Here is a 21475-nt window from a genome sequence, read left to right on the forward strand (position 1 = left end):
GATAATTGAAAAAAAAGTGAACATCACATCACGACAACTAAATCCTTTCTATTCCCTAAATTCATAGCAGATGTGCTTTTATTGTCTAGTTTAGGAATATTTTTGGTGAAGAATCTTGGCACGAGGCAGGTATTTTCTCATTGGTCCCAAATGACGCAACTATTTTGCTGCAGCTGACGGTCCGGGTGGAATTGGAACGCACAGCTGCATGAGGCACTGCACGATATTGGAGGACCACTCGGCCCCCAAAGTGGATTGGGACAAGTCCTGGTATTAGCCTCCCTGCCCTTGTAACGAGGAACCAGGACTGGAAGTGGTGCAGGAGGCGAGTGGAGCCACGATCGGTGAAAGGGAGGCCAGCAGATGAACACTGACGTTCTGAAGATAGACACAAAGTGCTGGAGTAACTCAGCGGGACAGGCAGCATCTCTGGAGAGAAGTTTCGGGTCGAGGCCCTTCTTCAGAACAATGACATTCTTCTTTTCATAGATAGGACAGGTTTGGAGGGATATGGGCCAAACACAGGCAGGTGGGACTAGTGTAAATGGGGCATGGTGACCGGTGTGGGCAAGTTGGGCCGAGGGGCCTGTGTCCATGCTGTATTGCTCTCTGACTCTAAACATTAAAACAGCTCAGGCCCTTCAGCCCATCATGACTGTGCCATCGGTGATGCCAATGAAACAAACCCGTTCTGCCTGCACGAGATCCATAGCTCTTCACCGCCTACACCCCACATGCCCTGAAACGCCACCTCCACCACCTGTGGCCATGTGTTCCAGGCACCCACCTCTCTGCCCAAAACATTTTCCCCACACATCTCCTTTAAACTCTGCCCATCTCAACTTAAAGTTGAGCCTTCTGGTATTTAGCACTTGCACCTTGGGGTAAAGATTCTGACTGTCTGCCTTATCTGTGCCTCTTATAATGTTATACATTTCAATCAGGTCTCCCCTCGATCTCCAGAGAAAACGTCAAGTTTGTCCAACCTCCTGTATCTGAAACTCTCTAATCCCGGCACCGTTCTGGTAAACCTCCCCTGAACCGTCTCCAAAGTCCTCACATCCTTCCTGTAATGGGGGCGACCAGGACTACACACAATACTCTACATGTGGCCAATGTCTTATAAAGCTGCATCCTGACTTCCTGACTCCTGTACTCAACACCCCGACTGATGAAGGCAAACAACTCTTACAGTTACAGCAAGGGAGCCTTCGTACCACAAACTTAGCGGAGAAGGAATGGGTGACGGTTCGGGTCGAGACCCTGCCACTTTGTAGGGGACGTCGAACAATCACTGTTCCAGGCTTACACTGGCCCTGTCCCCAAACTCCACATCCACTCTGTCTCTGGGACCAGTGGTCAATGGCTGGATACTGATGGTGGACAGGTGATGACCAGGCCGAGAGAGATGTATCGTTACCTTTGGGTGAGACTTACTGTTCAGCGATGATGTAACCGTCCAGTAATGGGATGCACTGGACTCCGGCCACTCGGACACTGTTGGCAATGTCCAGGAAGTCCAGGCCCAGGTTAACTCCGCGGATAGTCACCAGTGTTCCTCCTTCCCACGGCCCCGAGTCTGGGCTCACCTGGGGAAAGCACAAACCTTCATCAGTACATCACTCACAGGAGCACAAGCAGGCCATTCGGCCCATCCAGTCAGAGGTTGTGGGGAGAAGGCAGGAGAATGGGGTTAGAAGGGAGAGATAGATCAGCCATGATTGAATGGCAGAGTAGATGTGATGGGCCGAATGGCCTAATTCAACTCTTATCACTTATGACCTTAGGAGTCTACTCTGCCATTCATTCATGGCTGATCTATCATTCTTGTCAACCATGGCTTTACCTTGCGCTAAACGCTATTCCCTTATCGTGTATCTGTACACTGTGAACAGCTCGGTTGTAATCACGTATTGTCTTTCCGCTGACTGGTTAGCACGCAACAAAAGCTTTTCACTGTAGCTCGCTACACCTGACAATAAACTCAACTGAAATGAACCCCATTCTCCTGCCTTAACTCCGGGCACCCCAGACTCATCAAGAACGTACGTATCTGGAAATTCCTTGTATGTTGGCTAATAAAGTATTATTGTGATTGTGAATAAAGTATTATTGTGGTGGAAAGAGACTCGGCCCATTCCTGCCCGTACTTTGTACGAGGGTTTGTAGCAGAGAGCTGTGTCAGTGCTGACGATACTGACAGCCACTATGGAGGGTGCTCAGATGTAGAGGGGGGAGGGGGTATAAATGCTGAGGGTGTATGTTCAGGCAAGTGCTTTGCTGAAGATTCAAATGGCCCTGACAGCTCTGTGATAAATGGCGACTGGGTAACCTGTTGTGCTTTAATTTGCTGCAAAGCTGGCATTCTGCAACTACGCATTGTAGAACTAACAGTTGCCAAGCAACTACAACACACACGCACAGAAAATTACAACTGCGATACCAGAGATGACTGAATGAAAAGTGCCGACAATTCCTTCAGTGTTACAAAGCTCTTCTGAGATTGGAAAGCTGAAACAAAGGCTGCTTTTGTTGTGGGTTCCAGCCAGTTGAGAAAACTCTCTCTCTATCTCTCACATCAAGACAGAGGTCCCAATTTCCACAGACGTCACGACTAAACATTATAAATAAGAGAGGAAACATTGAAGAAAGATTAAAGTCCAAGGGGCAGTGGAGACGTTTTCAAAACAGCCACAGATTTAGTTCCTCAAATGAGACAGGTCACCTTGATTGTGGGATATTTTCTGGATGAACCGCCAACATAACGCAGAGATGGAAACAATAGAATGCTGTGCGTGCAAGCTCTTCTGCCCAGTTCTACCTTCGACACTCTGATGGGAAATACATTTCTGAGATGAATTACTGGTTTGCTCGATGAAGGGCTGAGCTTTGAGAAGGTTTCACTGCAGGTCGCCACGTCCACCTACAGCTCCTGCCATGCACATAACGCAGTCAGCCCAACCCCGCGATAGGGAGATACGTTTGACCAAGTTACTGTCATTCTCTCAACAACCACGGCACGGTGGAGCAGCGGGTAGAACTGCTGCCTCACAGCGTCAGAGACCCGGGTTCCATCCTGACTACAGGTGCTGTCTGTACGGAGTTTGCACGTTCTCCCCGTGACCTGTGTGGGTTTTCTCCGGGTGCTCCGGTTTCCTCCCACACTCCAAAGACGTGCAGGTTAGTAGGTTAATTGGCTTTGGTAATAATTGTGAATTGTCCCCAGTGTGTGTAGGATAGTGTTAGTGTTCACTTTAGTTTCGAGCTACAGCATGGAAACAGGCCCTTCGTCCGCACCGACCAGCGAACCTCGCACACTAACACTATCCGACACACACTAGGGATAATTTACATTTAGACCAAGTATACAAACCAAAGCCAATACAGACCTGGACGTCTTTGGAGTGTGGGAGGAAACCGAAGATCTCAGAGAAAACCACCCGGTCACAGGGAGTACGTGCAAACTCTGTACAGACAGCACCCGTAGTCAGGATCGAACCCGGGTCTCTGGCGCTGCAAGTGCTGTAAGGCATCAACTGGGCCACCTTGCAGCCCATGGGTCGAAGGGTCTGTTTCCGTGCTGTATCTCCAAATTAAACTAGACCTGCTGTGGGGGTGGGGGAACCAGCGGGGTTAATATTCCTAGATTACCAGATGGTATTTTCATAGGTTCCCCTTCAAACACCCCTGTAGAGAACAAAGCTTGTGTGTAGAGGAGCAGCAGAGTCAACACAGAAGGGGCTATCTCTGGTTGGCAACTTGTAATCAGTACAATTTAGTTTAGTGATACGTCGTGGAAACAGGCCCTTCGGCCCATCGGGTCCCTGCCGACCAGTGATCCCCGCACACTAACACTGCCCTACACACACTAGGGACAATTTTTACATTTACCAAGCCAATTAATCTTTGGAGTGTGGGAGGAAACCGAAGATCGTGGTGAAAACACACGCAGGTCATGGGGAGAACGTACAAACTCCGTACAGACAGCACCCGTGGTCGGGATCGAACCCGGGTCTCTGGCGCTGCAAGCGCTGTAAGGCAGCAACTCTACCGCTGCGCCACCGTGCTGCCCTAGTTTGTATAAAGGAGTTGATTAAAGGCATCAAAGATGCCATTGCTAAGTATAAATATCACACAGATCAGTCGGCAAAGAGTGCTTGAGGCCACAAAGGGGATATGGATAGGTTGAGTGTATGGGCGGGGGGGGGGGGGGGTGGATAGGTTTACTGTGTGGGCGGGGGGGGGGGGGGGGGGGTGATAGGTTTACTGTGTGGGCGGGGGGGGAGGTTGGATAGGTTTACCGTGTGGGCGGGGGGGGGGGGGGGTTGGGGTTGGATAGGTTGAGTGTATGGGCCGGGGGGGGGGGGGGGGGGGTGGATAGGTTTAGTGTTTAGGCAAAGAGCTGGCAAATGTGGGAAAATGTAAAACTGTCAATATTGGCTGGAAAAAACCCACTAACCATCTAAAGAGTGTGATCTCCCTGACGTAGAGGATCCCAGATACACAGTGCACAATCCATCAACGGGACGGGCAGCGTCTCTGGAGAGAAGGAATGGGTGACGTTTCGGGTCGAGACTGGGATAGGGTCTGAAGAAGGGTCTCGACCTGAAACGCCACCCATTCCTTCTATCCAGAGATGCTGCCTGTCCCGCTGAGTTACTCCAGCATCTTGTGTCTATCTTCAGTTTAAACCGGCATCTGCAGTTCCCTCCTACTCATTGTCTATTACTAGGCCGGTGGAAGGGAAGAGAAGAGAGGTTAAGGAGAGGGTAATGGATCATTGTAACACAGTATTGGGCAGCCATGAAAGAATTACTGGATGATACCTGGAATCGTCAGATTAGTTTATGTGGATAAGATGGACAGGCAATTGTTTGTGTCTACAACGGAAGACTTACTTGTAACTGTGTCCAAGACGGGACAGCACACACACACACACACACACACACACACACACACACACACACACACACACACACACACACACACACACACACACACACACACACACACACAGAAGCTTTCTACTGTACCTCAGTGCACGTGACAATAACAAACTAAACAAAGACTAAAGCGAAGGAACTTAAGGAGTCACAGCGTGATACAGAGTGGAAACAGGCCCTTCGGCCCAACTCACCCACAGAGGCCAACATGTCCCACCTATACTAGTCCCACCTGTCTGCGTATAAACCTGTATCTGCAGTTCCTTCCTGCACAAGAAAACACCTGGACAGGTACATGGATAGGAAATGCCGAGAGGGAAATGGGCCAAACTCAGACAAATGGGACCTGATCAGGTAGACACCATGGTCAGTATGGGTCAATATGGGCAAGTTGGGCTGAAGGGCCAGATTTCATGGTGTACAACTCTATAACATGTCAGTTATATCATATGATCACTCGTGTTCTTGAAGGTTTTACATGTTAATACATTTAGCAGGTGAGGCAGCACGAGAGAAAGTTATTTATCTGACACCTCCCAGATCTTACACCCTTCTCTGGATCGATCTTTAATGCCCAGCCTGCAATCTCTAATCCTGTTTAGTATATTCTCTAAATGAGAGGAGTTTCCACGCCCTGTGCTTGTGCAAATGAGCTTCATAAATTCATAGGCCATTTGTGATAGGAGCAGAATTAGCCATTCGGCCCATCAAGTCGACTCTGCCATTCAATCACGGCTGATCTATCTCTCACCCCTAACCATATTCTCCTGCCTTCTCCCCACAACCCCTGACACACGTAATAATCTATCCATCTCTGCCTTAAATATATCCACTGACTTGGCCTCCACAGCCGTCTGTGGCAAAGAATTCCACAGATTCACCACCCTCTGACTAAAGAAATTCCTGCACATCTTCCTCAAGAAACATCCTTAAATCTGCAGCTGTGCCCTCTGGTCCTGGACTCTCCCACTAGTGGAAACATCCTCTCCACATCCACTCTATCCAGGACTTTATCCACCAATTAAAAACGTCATAAGTGACTCTGCTCCTTGGGGTAGTTGGCTGCTGTGTCCCTTGGTCTCCATTAGTTCTTTGTGTCCTCTTCTGAATGACTGATTCTGTGGCTGTGAGGACACAGGTCCAAGGGGCTTGTGTGTGAATAGCAACCGCATGTAACTGTGGGATTAGAGAGCGGCTCCTGGCTTCTAATGACGGTGCGTTAAATATTTACAAGTGTCACCTGGTAAATTGGGCTGTGAGAGAGCAAGTGTAGTTTGTGAGGAGAAAGAGTTGAGGGTTGAACTGAGAGCAGCAAGGATGTGGGGACTGGAACACGCTCTGGGGACCGGAACTAATGTCTCTTTTCTAAGCTGTGCAGCGCTCTGCGATGGAGGTCGATGCATCAACCCAAGGTCACTGCCTCAGGGAGCACAAGCATTTGTAATCACGGTGCTAAAATTTACTCAGGTTCTCTCTGAATTAGGATCATGCCTGACTTCCCCGGTATTCATGAATCACATTAACTTCCACCCAACCATTAGTTTTCCCGTCTTGTTCAAACCGCTGAGACAACAAAAATCCCCGACCAGCTGCAAGCTGCTGCAGAGAATTTCCAAATCAGCTTTGTCTCCCCTCCCCCTGCTGCTAGTCCAGTCTCACAAACAACTTCACCTCCAGTCCTACATCCTTTAGCAGGGATCGCTCAAACTACCTCGAGTTGGAGAAACTCAGACAATATGTCGTCAGAATATGACCATGGAAGACACAGAGTGCTGGAGTAACTCAGCGGGTCAGGCAGCATCTGTGGAGAGAAGGAATGGGTGACGTTTCGGGTGGAGACCCTTCTTCAGACTGGTTAGGGATAAGGGAAACGAGAGATATAGACGAAGATGTGGAGAGATAAAGAACAATGGATGAAAGATAAGCACAAAAGTAACGAGGATAAAGGAAACAGACCATTGTTCGCTGTTTGTTGGGTGAAAACGAGAAGCTGGTGCGACTTGGGTGGGGGAGGGATAGAGAGAGAGGGAATGGCCGGGGCTTGCTGAATAAGCGGGGGTTAGTCTTGGAGCTGATGTATATCTGTAGCCCGCTAACTCCCAGTCCTACATCATTCTGACAGATTACTTTAATGATCTACAAAACTGTCAGATAAACCAGAAACATCTCAGCTGGTTCAACCCTGCTTTTTAAAAATCTCTCCCTCAGACGACACTGCTAATGGCTGCACAGTAAACACTGCTCAACGTATGCAGAGCTGCTGTAGCCAGGAGTAAATTGCTGCAGCAGACAGCAGTGGTGTCAGCACCTGTCACTGGAACTCACACCTTGTCGCAGTCAGCAATTTCCAACTTCACTTTGTTCCTGAAATAACAGAGCCTTAACGCCCAGCGCTAACCACAGCCATCTTCATAGATCCTTCATCACCCACGGCCTTCATTGCAAGAGGATTTGTGTTACGGAGCAAGGAGGTCCCACTGCAGTTGTACAGGGCCCTGGTGAGACCACACCTGGAGTATTGTGTGCAGGTAAACAAAAGTGCTGGAGAAACTCAGCGGGTGCAGCAGCATCTATGGTGCAAAGGAAATAGGCAACGTTTCGGGCCAAAACCCTCCTTCAGACTTATTTCCTTCGCTCCATAGATGCTGCTGCACCCGCTGAGTTTCTCCAGCACTTTTAGCTACCTTCGCTTTTCCAGCATCTGCAGTTCCTTCTTAAACAAGTAATTGTGTGCAGTTTTGGTCTCCTAATTTGAGGAAGGACATTATTGCTATTGCAGGAGTGCAGCGTAGGTTCACCAGGTTAATTCCCAGGGTGGCGGGACTGACATATGATGAAAGAATGGATCGACTGGGCTTGTATTCACTGGAATTTATAAAAATGAGAGGGGACCTTATAGAAACATATAGAATTCTTAAGGGATTGGACAGGCTAGATGCAGGAAAAATGTTCCTGATGTTGGGGGAGTCCAGAAACAGGGGGTCACAGTTAGGAGTGGCCATTTAGGAGTGAGATGAGGAAAAATGTTTTCACCTAATTCACTGGATGTTTTCAAGAGAGAGTTAGATTTAGCTCTTAGGGCTAACGGAATCAATGGATATGGGGAGAAAGCAGGAACGGGGTACTGATTCTGCATGATCAGCCATGATCATATTGAATGGTGGTGCTGGCTCGAAGGGCCGAATGGCCTACTTCTATCACGGTGGCAGGCTGGTAGTGAGAGGGGTTGAGGTTCCTGCATCCAATGCTCTCTCCTCACAGAGTCACGGCATGCTGGAGTAACTCAGCGGGTCAGGCAGCATCTGTGGAGAACATGGATAGTTGACGTTTCAAGTCGGGACCCCTGTACAGACCCTACCCATGTTCTGCCGCGATGCTATCTCTCTGGTGCTCACCTTCTCTCTGAGATACCTCTCACAGCCTGCAGGCCTGAGTTTAAACAACGGGAAGAAAATGATTTATTTAGTTAGAGGGTGGTGAATCTGTGGAATTCTTTGCCACAGACAGCTTTACAATATTCTGTTGTGCTGCAGCAAGCAAGAATTTCACTATCTGGGACACATAACAATAAACTCTCTTGACTTGACTTGACTGTGGAGGCCGAGTCAGTGGATATATTTAAGACAGAGATAGATTCTTGATTAATACGGGTGTCAGGGGTTATGGGGAGAAGGCAGGAGAATGGGGTTAGGAGGGAGAGATAGATCAGCCATGATTGAATGGCGGAGTAGGCTTGATGGGCCAAATGGCCTAATTGTGTTCCGATCACATATATGGAACACTGCTAATGCAGGGTGGACAGGTGGTGACCAGCGGACTCCAACAGTTCCCTCTGATCACGACGGTGTCAGCGCGACTCTGCTGCCGCTCGTGATTAGTGAGAGGAATAGATCAGGTAGATGCACAGAGTCTCTTGCCCAGAGTACGGGGAATCAAGGACCAGAGGACATAGGTTTGAGGTGAAGGGCCAAAGATTTAATAGGAATCTGAGCGGTAACATTTTCACACAAAGGGTGGTGGGTGTATGGAACGAGCTGCCAGAGGAGGTAGTTGAGGCTGGGACTATCCCAACGTTTAAGAAACAGTTAGACAGGTACATGGATAGGACAGGTTTGGAGGGATATGGACCAAACGCAGGCAGGTGTGACTAGTGTAGCTGGGACATGTTGGCCGGTGTGGGCAAGTTGGGCCGAAGGGCCTGTTTCCACACTGTATCACTCTATGACTACTACATTCCTTTTAATATAAAAAGTCTTTATTTTCTGAATGACTGGAGCTGTTTTCTATTGAGATGATCGTTGACAAGTCTATCGTGTGAATCTCTGCTGCTAGATCCTCTTATGTTGAGTTCTTTCTTGTTAAACCCTTTCAATATTACCATTTTATTAAAATCATCCTTGTAGACGTTGGGTAATGAAAGGGAACAGTTTGCGTTGGCAAATGCCTAACTGAGTGAAACATCAGATACGGGCGGCAAGTGCCAGACATCCCACTTTCATCTGTCATTTCATCAAGGCTTCTCTTGCAGTTCGTCAGTGGGAGAAGCAGACATGGCCAAGATCCACCATCACTCTACTGATCATCATGACTACCTGTCACTCACAGACCCACTCGCGCTCAGTTACAGAATAAAGAAAAATAACTACTGAAAAATCTTAAAATAACAAAAAACAAATGAGCTGCCAATCGGGGAAAGTGGCAACGAGTGGAAGATGAAACGTTGGAGGTTTCTGCATCTTCCAGCCAAGGTTCAGCTTGGTCTGGGCCACCCCGCCACTCATTACCTAAAGGGCTTCCAATACCAATGGCGGTTCAGAAGGCCATCAGTGATAGGAGAAGAATTAGGCCATTCGGCCCATCAAGGAAACTGCCGACAAGGTTAGAGCTTGGGGACTGAGCGTCATGTAGCTACATGGACAATCGGTGCAGGAGGAGGCCATTCGGCCCATCGAGCCAGCACCACCATTCAATATGATCATGGCTGATCATTCACAATCAGTACCCCGTTCCTGCTTTCTCCCCATATCCCTTGATTCCGTTAGCCCTAAGAGCTAAATCTAACTCTTTCTTGAAAACATCCAGTAAATCGGCCTCCACTGCCTTCTGTGGCAGAGAATTCCACAGCTTCACAACTCTCTTGGTGGAGTCACTGGGCTGAGGAGTGACTGGGGCTTGACCGGTAGAGGTCACTGTAGAGGTCACTGTAAAGGTCACGATAAAGGTCACGGTACTGTGTGTGACCCGGGCTCGATCCGCACGATGGCGTCACCATTACTCTGTCTGTGTGTGACACCAGGGACAGGGAGATCACTGCCAAGGGCTGCTCACTCTTTAGTTCAGGGGTCACTCTCAACACTGAACCTTAAGGTCATCGGGACAGTGGACAACTGACCAGCGTTCTACCTTTGTGTAAAAACCTTACCCCTCAGGTTCCCATCATGGGTTAACTTTTTCCACACAGAGGGTGGTGGGTGTACGGAACGAGCTGCCGGAGCAGGGACTATCGCATGTGGACAGGTACATGAGCAGCAGGTAATGTGCAGTCTTGTTTAGTTTTGTTTATGATGTTATCTGTGAGTGTTGTCTTCACAGGACGAATGAGAATTAAACAGTCTGGTCTCTTGAAACATAAATCCTCTCACTTGGATTGCAATTATTCTCCCAAAGGTAAGACAGCCAGCACCTCCCCTCCACAATGCTCTTACAAGACAGAGACGATCTCCTGTGAAGGCTGTGTTTGTTTTCCATATTTGTATTCAGTGGCCTTGGATCATTCAGAAATTACGTGTGTTCAATCTGAGTAAATTTAGTTTAGTTTAGAGATACAGCTCAGAAACAGGCCCTTCGGCCCAAAGAGTCCGTGCCGACCAGCGATCCCCGCACACTAACACTATCCTACACACACTAGGGACATTTTTACATTTTATACCTAAAAACCTGCACGTCTTCGGAGTGTGGAAGGAAACTGAATATCTCAGTGAAAACCCACGCAGGTCACGGGGAGAACGTGCAAACTCCGTACAGACAGCACCCATAGTTGGGATGGAACCTGGGTCTGTGGCACTGTGAGGCAGCAGCTCTACCTGCTGCACCACCGTGCCTCGACGAGGACTCCAGTAACTGCACTGTTTGTCATTTAAAAACAATCACTGCAAATGGGTGAGACAAGCCTCGACATTGTAGATGGTTTATAGATGAAGATTAATGTAACCTGGATGATCCTGCCTGGACAATCCATCACACAAACTGTACATTTGAAATTTTTTTTAGGTACTCTAATAATTTGAGATTTGCACTAAAAATAATGAGAGGAATGTGGACATGGATGGCCAGTTATCGGTTGACACAGACTCTACCAATTAATCAGTTCTGTGTTTAATTGATCGGTAGATGATGTCTCTCCATCCTGGTGAATGATTGGTGTTGGCTGACTCGTGTAGTCTAGCCATAACTCACAGGGTTACAGGTGGAGGTGAGTAATGGCTGCCTAATGTATGTGTGAGGCAGCACTGTGGTCTACGTGAACTTGTCTGTCTGCAACAAAGCTCAGCACACATTTACACACCACGTCCAGCCAATTAGACCCAGGACCAGCGGTCAGTTGTCCAGCACTTACACGCGGTCAGTTGTAAGAAGGTCATAAGTGATGGGAGCAGAATTAGGCCATTCGGCCCGTCTAGTCTACACCACCATTCAATCACGGCTGATCTATCTCTCCCTCCAAACCCCATTCTCCTGCCTTCTCCCCATGACTTGTTATTCCCCAAACATTGTTACAGGCGTGCAGGGGGGTGGGGTGGGGGGTGGGGTGGGGTGGGGGAGGGGGGGTAGACAACTGGCTTCATCCCGGGGGGTTTAGCTCGGGTCAAGGGAAGTCCTTACCCCAGGAGTTATCCCGTTATCCCGGTGGAAGTCCCGCTGTGATCGGCCCCATAGTTCATAGAGACACCGTGTGGAAACAGGCCCTTCGACCCAACTCGCCCACACTGGCCAGCATGTCCCAGCTACACTAGCCCCACTTGCTCAGCTGTTCAAAACCAGACATAGAAACATAGAAAATAGGTGCAGGAGTAGGCCATTCTGCCCTTCGAGCCTGCACTGCCATTCAATATGATCATGGCTGATCATCCAACTCAGTATCCTGTACCTGCCTTCTCTCCATACCTCCTGATCCCTTTAGCCACAAGGGCCACATCTAACTCCCTCTTAAATATAGCCAATGAACTGTGGCCTCAACTACCTTCTGTGGCAGAGAGTTCCACAGATTCACCACTCTCTGTGTGAAAAATGATTTTCTCATCTCGGTCCTAAAAGACTTCCCTCTTATCCTTAAACTGTGATCAGGCTGCCATCAGGCTTGGATAGAGTAGATGAGGAGAGGATGTTTCCACTAGTGGGAGAGTCTAGGAACAGAGGGCACAGCCTTTGAATTAAAGGATGCTCTTTTAGGAAGGAGATGAGGAGGAATTTCTTGTGTCAGAGGGTGGTGAACCTGTGGAATTTTGTGAAGGCTGTGGAGGCCACAAGTCAGTGGATGTTTTTAAGGCAGAGATAGATAGATTCTTGATTAGTGCGGGTGTCAGGGGTTATGGGGAGAAGGCAGGAGAATGGGGTTAGGAGGGAGAGATAGATCTGCCACGATTGAATGGCGGAGTAGACTTGATGGGCCGAATGGCCTAATTCTGGGCGATGACCGTATGGCCGATCCAGTGGTCTTCTCCTGGACAACGTCCATTAGTCCACATCGCGCAGACTGACCTGACCTGACCCCTGGCTGTGGTCACTTTACCTGCGACCGAGTTACCCCGAGTTTTCTGTGAGGAGTTTCCCCGGTAAATAGCTGTAGACAATTATAAAACACCAGGCCAGGGGTTCAGTGGCTTTTGCAACACAGACGGTGCCACAACGGATAATATGGGCACAGAATGTTTGGGTCAAGATAGCACCTCTTTCATATGGTCTCAGTGTTGTGTACACTCTACTGACCACGGGAATAAAAACATAGGCAATAGGTGCAGGAGGAGGCCATTCGGCCCTTCGAGCCAGCACCGCCATTCAATGTGATCATGGCTGATCATCCACAATCAGTACCCCGTTCCTGCTTTCTCCCCATATCCCTTGATTCCGTTAGCCCTAAGAGCTAAATCTAACTCCCTCTTGAAAACATCCAGTGAATTGGCCTCCACTGCCTTCTGTGGCAGAGAATTCCACAGATTCACAACTATCTGGGTGAAAAAGTGTTTCCTCATCTCAGTCCTAAATGGTCGACCCCTTATTCTTAAACTGTGACCCCTGGTTCTGGACTCCCCCAACATGGGGAACTTTTTTCCTGCATTTAGCCTGTCCAATCCTTTAAGAATGTTAGATGTGCTTGTGTACGGGGACAGACTTGCCGAGCTGTGTGCAAGAATGTATTTTGTAGTAAGCTCTACACATGACAATAAATAAATAAACCATTGGAACACCATGTGCTGACAACACAATCACACAGCACTTTAGTAACAACAGCCTTCGAACAGGCAGTTACAAATCTGGTCCAGTTATGCTCTTTAAAATGTACCTGTACAAAGTTGTCATAAGGTCATAAGTGATAGGAGCAGCATCAGGCCATTCGGCCCATTAAGTCTACTCCGCCATTCAATCATGGCTGATCTATCTCTCTCTCCTAACCCCATTCTCCTGCCTTCACCCTATAACCCCTGACACCCGCACTAATCAAGAATCTATCTTTCTCTGCCTTAGTAATGTCCACTAACTTGGCCTCCACACCTTTATGTGGCAAAGAATTCCACAGATTCACCACCCTCTGACTAAAGAAATGTCTTCTCATCCCCTTCCTAAAAGAATGTATTTTAATTCTGAGGCTGTGACTTCTGGTCCCAGACTATCCCACTAGTGGAAACATCCTGTCTATCCAAGCCTTTCACTAATGGGTACGTTTCAATGAGGTTCCCACTCACAAGTTGTGAACTTGTCTCTATATCCACATGGGTCAGTATGTGGACGATAGATTGCTTCAAAGTAATGTCAGTGTGATGTTCCTAGAACATGGAGCACACTGACACACACACATACACACACACACGCACGCACACACGCACGCACACACACACATACGCGCACACACGTACACACACACACACACACACGCACACACGTACACACACACACACGCACGCACACACACGCACACACGCACACACACACACCCGCTACATGGAACACACTGACACACACACACACACACACACACACACACCCGCTACATGGAACACACTGACACACTGACACACACACACACGCACGCACGCACGCACGCACGCACACACACACACACACACACACACACACACACACACACACACACACACACACACACACACACACACACACCCTCTGCGAAGACCATCACCAACATGAAGCAGATTATTCCAGTAAATCGCTGGAGATTTCTGCTCTGCACAGACTTTGACCCAGTCCTTTCTCAGAGGTTTCTCTCAGCCTCAGATCAGAATGTTTGCACAGTTAACAGCAAAGATCGAGTATCTTTGGTTAACAATGGGACGAGCAAACAGCAATGTGTAACGGCAGCAGAGACACAACCTCTCCAGATCCCTCCAGATTCTGGGCCAGTTTCTGTTATCAGGCAACTATCACCAACTAGAGGCGGTCCTGACCTCCCATCTAGTTCATTGGAGACCTTCAGATTATCTTTCATCGACTTTACTAGATTTTATCTTGTACTAAACGTTATTCCCTTTATCCTGTATCTGTTCACTGTGGACGGCTCGATTGTAATCATGTATAGTCTTTCACTGACTGGTTAGCACGCAACAAAAAAAGCTTTTCACTGTACATGTGACAATAACAAACTAAACTAACGAGCTGTAATATGTGCCAGAACAAACTGCAGATGCTGTTTACACCGAATATAGTCACAGAGTGCTGGAGTAACTCAGCAGGTCAGGCAGCATCTGTGGAGAACATGGATAGGTGACGTTTCACAGAGTGCTGGAGTAACTCAGCGGGTCAGGCAGCATCTGTGGAGAACATGGATAGGTGGCGTTTTGGGTCAAGACCCTTCTTCATAACTATATTGTGGGACTACACAGGAAATCACACTTTGCTGATCCAACACATTGCACAAAAAAAGCTGCAAGCTGAAGGCACGATGAAACATAGAAACATAGACAATAGGTGCAGGAGTAGTCCATTCGGCCCTTCGAGCCAGCACCGCCATTCAATACGATCATGGCTGATCATCCACAATCAGTACCCCGTTCCTGCTTTCTCCCCATATCCCTTGATTCCGTTAGCCCTAAGAGCTAAATCTAACTCTCTCTTGAAAACATCCAATGAATTGGCCTCCATTGCCTTCTGTGACAGAGAATTCCACAGATTCACAACTCTCTGGGTGAAAAGGTTTTTCCTCATCTCAGTCCTAAATGGCCGACCCCTTATTCTTAAACTGTGGCCCCTGGTTCTGGACTACCCCAACATCAGGAACATGTTTCCTGCCTCTAGCCTGTCCAATCCCTTAAGAATTTTATGTGTTTCTATAAGATATCCTCTCATCGTTCTAAATTCCAGTGAATACAAGCCCAGCCGCTCCATTCTTTCATCATATGTCAGTCCCGCCATCCTGGGAATTAACCTGGTGAACCTATTTCACTGATGAATGTTAAATTGTTGTCATGGAAGGAAACAAAAGACGTATTTGAAGGATGTTTGTCCTCTGGGTGGATGGCAGTCGCTGGGCAGTGGAGTCACCTGCGATGAGGTGGCTGCAGTTACATTTATATCATGAGTCAATCAATTAGATCTTGCACACTGAACAGTTTAATTGTTGGTGCATCGGTGCAGAATAAGTGGCCAGAGTGTGCAGGAGTTGCTGACTGGTGGATGGGGCACGGCGTGGACCAAGCACAAATGGTGATCGAGCGGTTTGTGGGTTTCTGCGGCGACTTATTACAGAGACCACGGATATGTTGTCCCGTACCGCGATGGCCACTTGGCTACAGAACCTCCCCATTCCCCCCCCTCAATACCTCTGCCTCCATACTCCCGCTCCATACCCCCTCATACCCCCCTCCTCCATACCCCCCTCCTCCATACCCCCCCTCTCCATACCCCCCTCCTCCATACCCCCCCTCATACCCCCCTCCTCCATACCCCTCTCCATACCCCCCTCCATACCCCCCTCCTCCATACCCCCCTCATACCCCCCTCCTCCATACTCCCGCTCCATACCCCCCTCATACCCCCCTCCTCCCTACCCCCCCTCTCCATACCCCCCTCCTCCATACCCCCCTCATACCCCCTCTCCATATCCCCCTCATACCCCCCCTCCATACCCTCCTCTCCATACCCCCCTCCATACCCCCCCTCCTCCATACCCCCCATGCCCCCCCCCCCCCCACAAAACTGATCAATGTATTACAGGTTCCACGTCAAGCTGCCTATTGCATTTGATCTGTTTATTTATTGTGTATATATATGGTCTATGGTATATAAACACACTGGACTTTTATCTCCTGTTCTGTATTATGTTTACATATTCTACTGTGCTGCAGCAAGCAACAATTTCATTGTCCTATCTGGGACACATGACAATAAACTCTCTTGACTCCTGCACAATTTGTCAAGAAGGCATTCGGTGCCGATCCCAGCTGTACATGTCCATGAGCAGCTGGGCAGGGTTGGCTTCTGCTTTGACAGATATGCAGAATGTTGGGGGGAGTTTAGGTTTAATATCGTCATGTGTACTGAGGTACAGTGAACAGCTTTGTTCTGCATGATATCCAAACAGATCAGATAATATCCTACATAAATACAATCATCAAACTCCAATAGGAAGAGCAGAGGGGGAGAATATAGTCTCAGCATCGTTGCGCATCAGTTCCACAGACAAAGTCCAATGTCCGCAATGGGGTAGAGGTGAATCGGACAGCACCCTAGCTTATGGAAGGGCCGTTTAGAAGCCTGATAACAGAGGAGGAGAAGCTGTTCCTGAGTGTGGTGGTGCGCGCTTTCAAGCTTCTGTACCTTCTGCCGGACGGGAGCGGGGAGAAGAGGGAATGACCGGGGTAGGACAGGGTACATCAGACCAGGCAGGTTACCGCAGATGGCACAGAGTGGTGAAGGGGCTCGGACACAGAGTGGACACCGGGACCAGGGGTTGGAGGCTGCCACCTACCTGTGTGATGCGAGGGTTGGTACACTTGACGTTGCTGCCGGACAGGTTGAGCCACTGGGATGCACGTGTGTGGCAGTGTTGCTTCAGGCTGCATCGCTGCTCAGACTGGCACCAGCCACAGTCAAACTTCTGGTTGGCCTTGAGGCAGAGGCCGCAGCTCTCCCGCAGCGCGTCGCATTTGTACAAGTGAACTGTGAGCAGAGACGAGGACAGCGTCAGCAGTGTGGACGTCTTCCCCCCCACCTACAACACAAACCATGCAGGACACAGGCACACAGAGTGCTGGAGTAACTCAGCGGGTCAGGCAGCATCTGTGGACAACATGGATAGGTGACGTTTCACAGAGTGCTGGAGTAACTCAGTGGGTCAGGCAGCATCTGTGGACAACATGGATAGGTGACGTTTCACAGAGTGCTGGAGTAACTCAGCGGGTCAGGCAGCATCTATGGAGCTAAGGAAATAGGCAACGTTTCGGGCCGAAACCCGGAAGGGTTTTGGCCCGAAACGTTGCCTGTTTCCAGAAGGATTTCGGCCCGAAACGTTGCCTATTTCCTTAGCTCCATAGATGCTGCTGCACCATAACTCAGCGGGTCAGGCAGCATCTGTGGAGAACATGGATAGGTGACGTTTCAGGTGTCACCCATTCCTTCTCTCCAGAGATGCTGCCTGTCCCGCTGAGTTACTCCAGCACTTTTGGTCTATCTTCAGTTTAAACCAGCATCTGCAGATACAAGCTATGTAGAGGTTGGTCACCAAGTAACAAAGGAAAGATTTCACACAAGGTTAAAGTAACGGCCAAGGCTTCACCATAGAACAGAACAGTACAGGAACAGGCCCTTCGGCCCACAATGTGCATGCCTAACATGATGGTGCAGTGCTTGCACACCTGCCCCCAACACCTGGATCTGCAACACAGGAGACTGCCTTTCGGCCCTTCCAATCCATGCTATCTCCCAGAAGGGCAGTCCCGCCAGTCTCGTTCCCTACTGCTACAAGAGGCAGCTTCCCATTCATAAGTTCCTAAGTTCAAGGTACAGAATTAGGCCATTAGGCCCATCAGGCCTACTCTGCCATTCAATCATCCCCCTCTCCTCCTCTCTCCCTCCCCCTCTCTCCCCCCCCCCTCTCTCCCTCCCCCTCTCCCCCCTCTCTCTCACTCGCCCTCTCTCCCTCTCTCCCTCTCCCTCCCTCTCTCTCCCTCTCTCCCTCTCTCTCCCTTTCTCCTTCCCTCTCTCCCTCTCTCCCTGTGGGAGGTTGAGCCAGCGTTGACCCAAGCTGCCCCTTGGTCCAGCGGGCTGGTGTAGTGAGCTGGGACGGTCACCCCCCCCCCCCCCCCCCCACTACCTGTGATGTTGGTCGGGTTGTCAATGATAAAGTTCCCATTCCACACCACGGAGAAACGGATCAGCAGGTCACTGAGGTCACCGCCATCATAGTGGTACTGTAACGGAGCAAGCGGTCAGTGTGGTCAATGTGGAGCAAGTGATCAGTGGAGACGGAGAAAAGGAGGGAGAGGAGAGAGGGAGGGAGAGGGAGAGAGGGAGAGAGGGGGAGAGAGGGAGAGAGAATGAGGGAGAGGGAGAGAGGGAGAGAGAAGGAGAGAAGGAGGGAGAGGGAGAGAGGGAGAGGGATAGAGGGGGAGAGAGGGAGAGAGAATGAGGGAGAGGGAGAGAGGGAGAGAGAAGGAGAGAAGGAGGGAGAGGGAGAGAGGGAGAGGGAGAGAGAGATAGAAGGAGGGAGAGAGAGAGGGAGAGAGGGAGAGAGAAGGAGAGAAGGAGGGAGAGAGGGAGAGAGGGAGAGAGGGAGAGAGGGGGAGAGAGGGAGAGGGATAGAGGGGGAGAGAGGGAGAGAGAATGAGGGAGAGGGAGAGAGGGAGAGAGAGAAGGAGGGAGAGGGAGAGAGGGAGAGAGAGAAGGAGGGAGAGGGATAGAGGGGGAGAGATGGAGAGAGAATGAGGGAGAGAGGGAGAGAAGGAGGGAGACAGGGAGAGAGGGAGAGAGGGATAGAGGGGGAGAGAGGGAGACAGGGCGAGAGGGATAGAGGGATAGAGGGGGAGAGAGGGAGAGAAGGAGGGAGGGAGAGAGGGAGAGAGAATGAGGGAGAGAGGGAGAGAAGGAGGGATAGAGGGGGAGAGAGGGATAGAGGGGGAGAGAGGGAGAGAAGGAGGGAGACAGGGAGGGAGGGAGAGAGGGATAGAGGGGGAGAGAGGGAGAGAAGGAGGGAGGGAGAGAGCGGGGGGAGGGAGTAGTCAGGAACGTACCGAGCTGTTCTGACACTGGACACTGGAGCTGTTGAATCTCAGAGCTGGCACTCGTTGCTTCTGTCCCTGCACGACCAGAATACACTCGTAGCCGCGCTGCCCGGACTGTGGCTGTGGAAGGTTCCGGGCTCTCAGTGTGATTGGCTTCACTTCTCCCACGGGGATGAGGATCTCGCTGGAGGGGACCAGCTGTGGGCAATCCTGGACAGGAGGCAACAGGGAGAGGTCAGCTACGGGTGCTGTCTGTACGGAGTTTGCACGTTCTCCCCGTGACCGCGTGGGCTTTCGCCGAGATCTCCGGTTTCCTCCCACATTCCAAAGACGTGCAGGTTTGTAGGTTAATTGACTTCGGTGTAAATGTAAATTATCCCCAGTGTGTGTAGGTTAGTGTTAATGTGCGGGGATCGCTGGTCGGCACGGACTGGGTGGGCCGAAGGGCCTGTTTCCGCGCTGTATCTCTAAACTAAACTAAAGTCCCAATTCCTGTAGCTGGATTCCATTGGTCACGGTGTCTGCTGGTACTCTGCTACAGACTACACGGGTTTAAAATCTCCAGTGGTGTCTGGCAACCTCTACATGAACCAGAGTCCAGGAATGTACCTTGTCTTTCTGCATCTTTCACTCTGTGGGTGAAATCATCTCTGGATCGTTGTACCTAGTAACCAGTGACAAACAGGTGAGCAATTTCCCACAGTAATATTGCTAATCCCCCTCACTGAGGCCTCGATGTTGAGTTGCCGAGGATTTAACCCACGACACACACACTCTTGCCCAGAGTCGGGGAATCGAGGACCAGAGGGCCCAGGTTTAAGATGAGAGGGGAAAGTTTTAATAGGAACCTGAGCGGTTACTTTTTTACAGAGGGCGGTGGGGGTTTGGAACGAGCTGTCGGAGGAGGTGTTGGGCAGGTACGTGGATAGGACAGGTTTGGAGGGATATGGGCCAAGCGCAGGCATGTGGGACTAGTGTAGCTGGGACATGTTGGTCAGCATGGGCAAGTTGGGCCGAAGGGCCTGTGTCCACGCGGTGTGACTATGAGAAGCCTTTCTGACAGAGCGATGACTTTGTACGGGTCAATGGCTCCAGGTTTCTGTCTATATCTCTCTCTCCCTCTCTACTCGTTTCCGAAGTCCCAGTTTTGAGTATCTCGTTTTCATCTTGTTATTGTGGACAGACACAGAGTGCTGGAGTAACTCAGCGGGTCAGGCAGCATCTGTGGAGAACATGGATAGGTGACGTTTCACAGAGTGCTGGAGTAACTCAGTGGGCCAGGCAGCATCTGTGGAGAACATGGATAGGTGACGTTTCACAGAGTGCTGGAGTAACTCAGCGGGTCAGGCAGCATCTGTGGAGAAAAGGAATAGGTGACGTTTTGGGTCGAGACCCTTCTTCACGACCCGAAACATCACCCATTCCTTCTCTCCAACGACGCTGCCTGTCCCGCTGAGTTACTCCAGCACTTTGTGTCTATCCTCGGTTTAAAGCAGCATCTGCAGTTCCTTCCTACACATTTTGTTATTGTTACTCTGACACATAGATATTTGCAGGGCAGTGATGCTTCAGGCAGCCACGAGGGATTCAGTCAGGAGCTGGCGCTCACACCCACACTAACGGAAGACTGGTTGTAATCATTATCTCAGACAAAAGATGCATTCAATGGCCGCATAAATTTCCATGGATTAACATAACTAGAAAGCTGTTGTGTAGTTGCTGATATTGGTTGGCTTGTGTCTGTCCGTCTGTCTACAGGGGCTGCGTGTATCAACACTCCGATGGATCTTCAATTAGACATTGCCAACATTCACAACAAGCTCAGTAATGCTGTTGCCACTTTACAAAATGCCTGCGATTAGTGGCGGCAGGGTGGTGCAGCGGGTAGAGCTGCTGCCTCACCGCCCCAGACCCACCCGGGTTCCATCCCGACTACCGGTCCGTGCTGCCTGTACGGAGTTTGCACGTTCTCCCCGTGAACCGCGTGGGTTTTCTCCGGGTGCTCTGGTTTCCTCCCACACTCCAAAATCGTGCGGGTTTGTAGGTTAATTGGCTTGGTGTAAATGTAAATTGTCCCTAGTGTGT

General features: G+C 49.8%; 1 protein-coding gene across 3 annotated transcripts in view; it reads right to left on the bottom strand.

Annotated features, from left to right (window-relative positions):
* The window catches only part of LOC116987100 (plexin-A2-like), a 234616-nt gene that overhangs the window by 76790 nt on the left and 136351 nt on the right, over positions 1 to 21475 (bottom strand). For all 3 annotated transcript variants that reach the window (XR_004415644.1, XM_033042995.1, XM_033042996.1), the window contains 4 exons: positions 19400 to 19600; positions 18484 to 18580; positions 17140 to 17330; positions 1438 to 1589 (listed from right to left, as the gene is read on the bottom strand). Coding sequence is in view for 2 of the 3 variants with exons in the window: in XM_033042995.1 (XP_032898886.1) it covers positions 1438 to 1589; positions 17140 to 17330; positions 18484 to 18580; positions 19400 to 19600 (641 nt within the window). In the remaining variant the exon portion in view is untranslated. The remainder of the gene's footprint in view (positions 1 to 1437; positions 1590 to 17139; positions 17331 to 18483; positions 18581 to 19399; positions 19601 to 21475) is intronic.

This window comes from Amblyraja radiata, chromosome 24 (genome assembly GCF_010909765.2).
Source record: "Amblyraja radiata isolate CabotCenter1 chromosome 24, sAmbRad1.1.pri, whole genome shotgun sequence".
Taxonomy (NCBI): Eukaryota; Metazoa; Chordata; class Chondrichthyes; order Rajiformes; family Rajidae; genus Amblyraja; species Amblyraja radiata.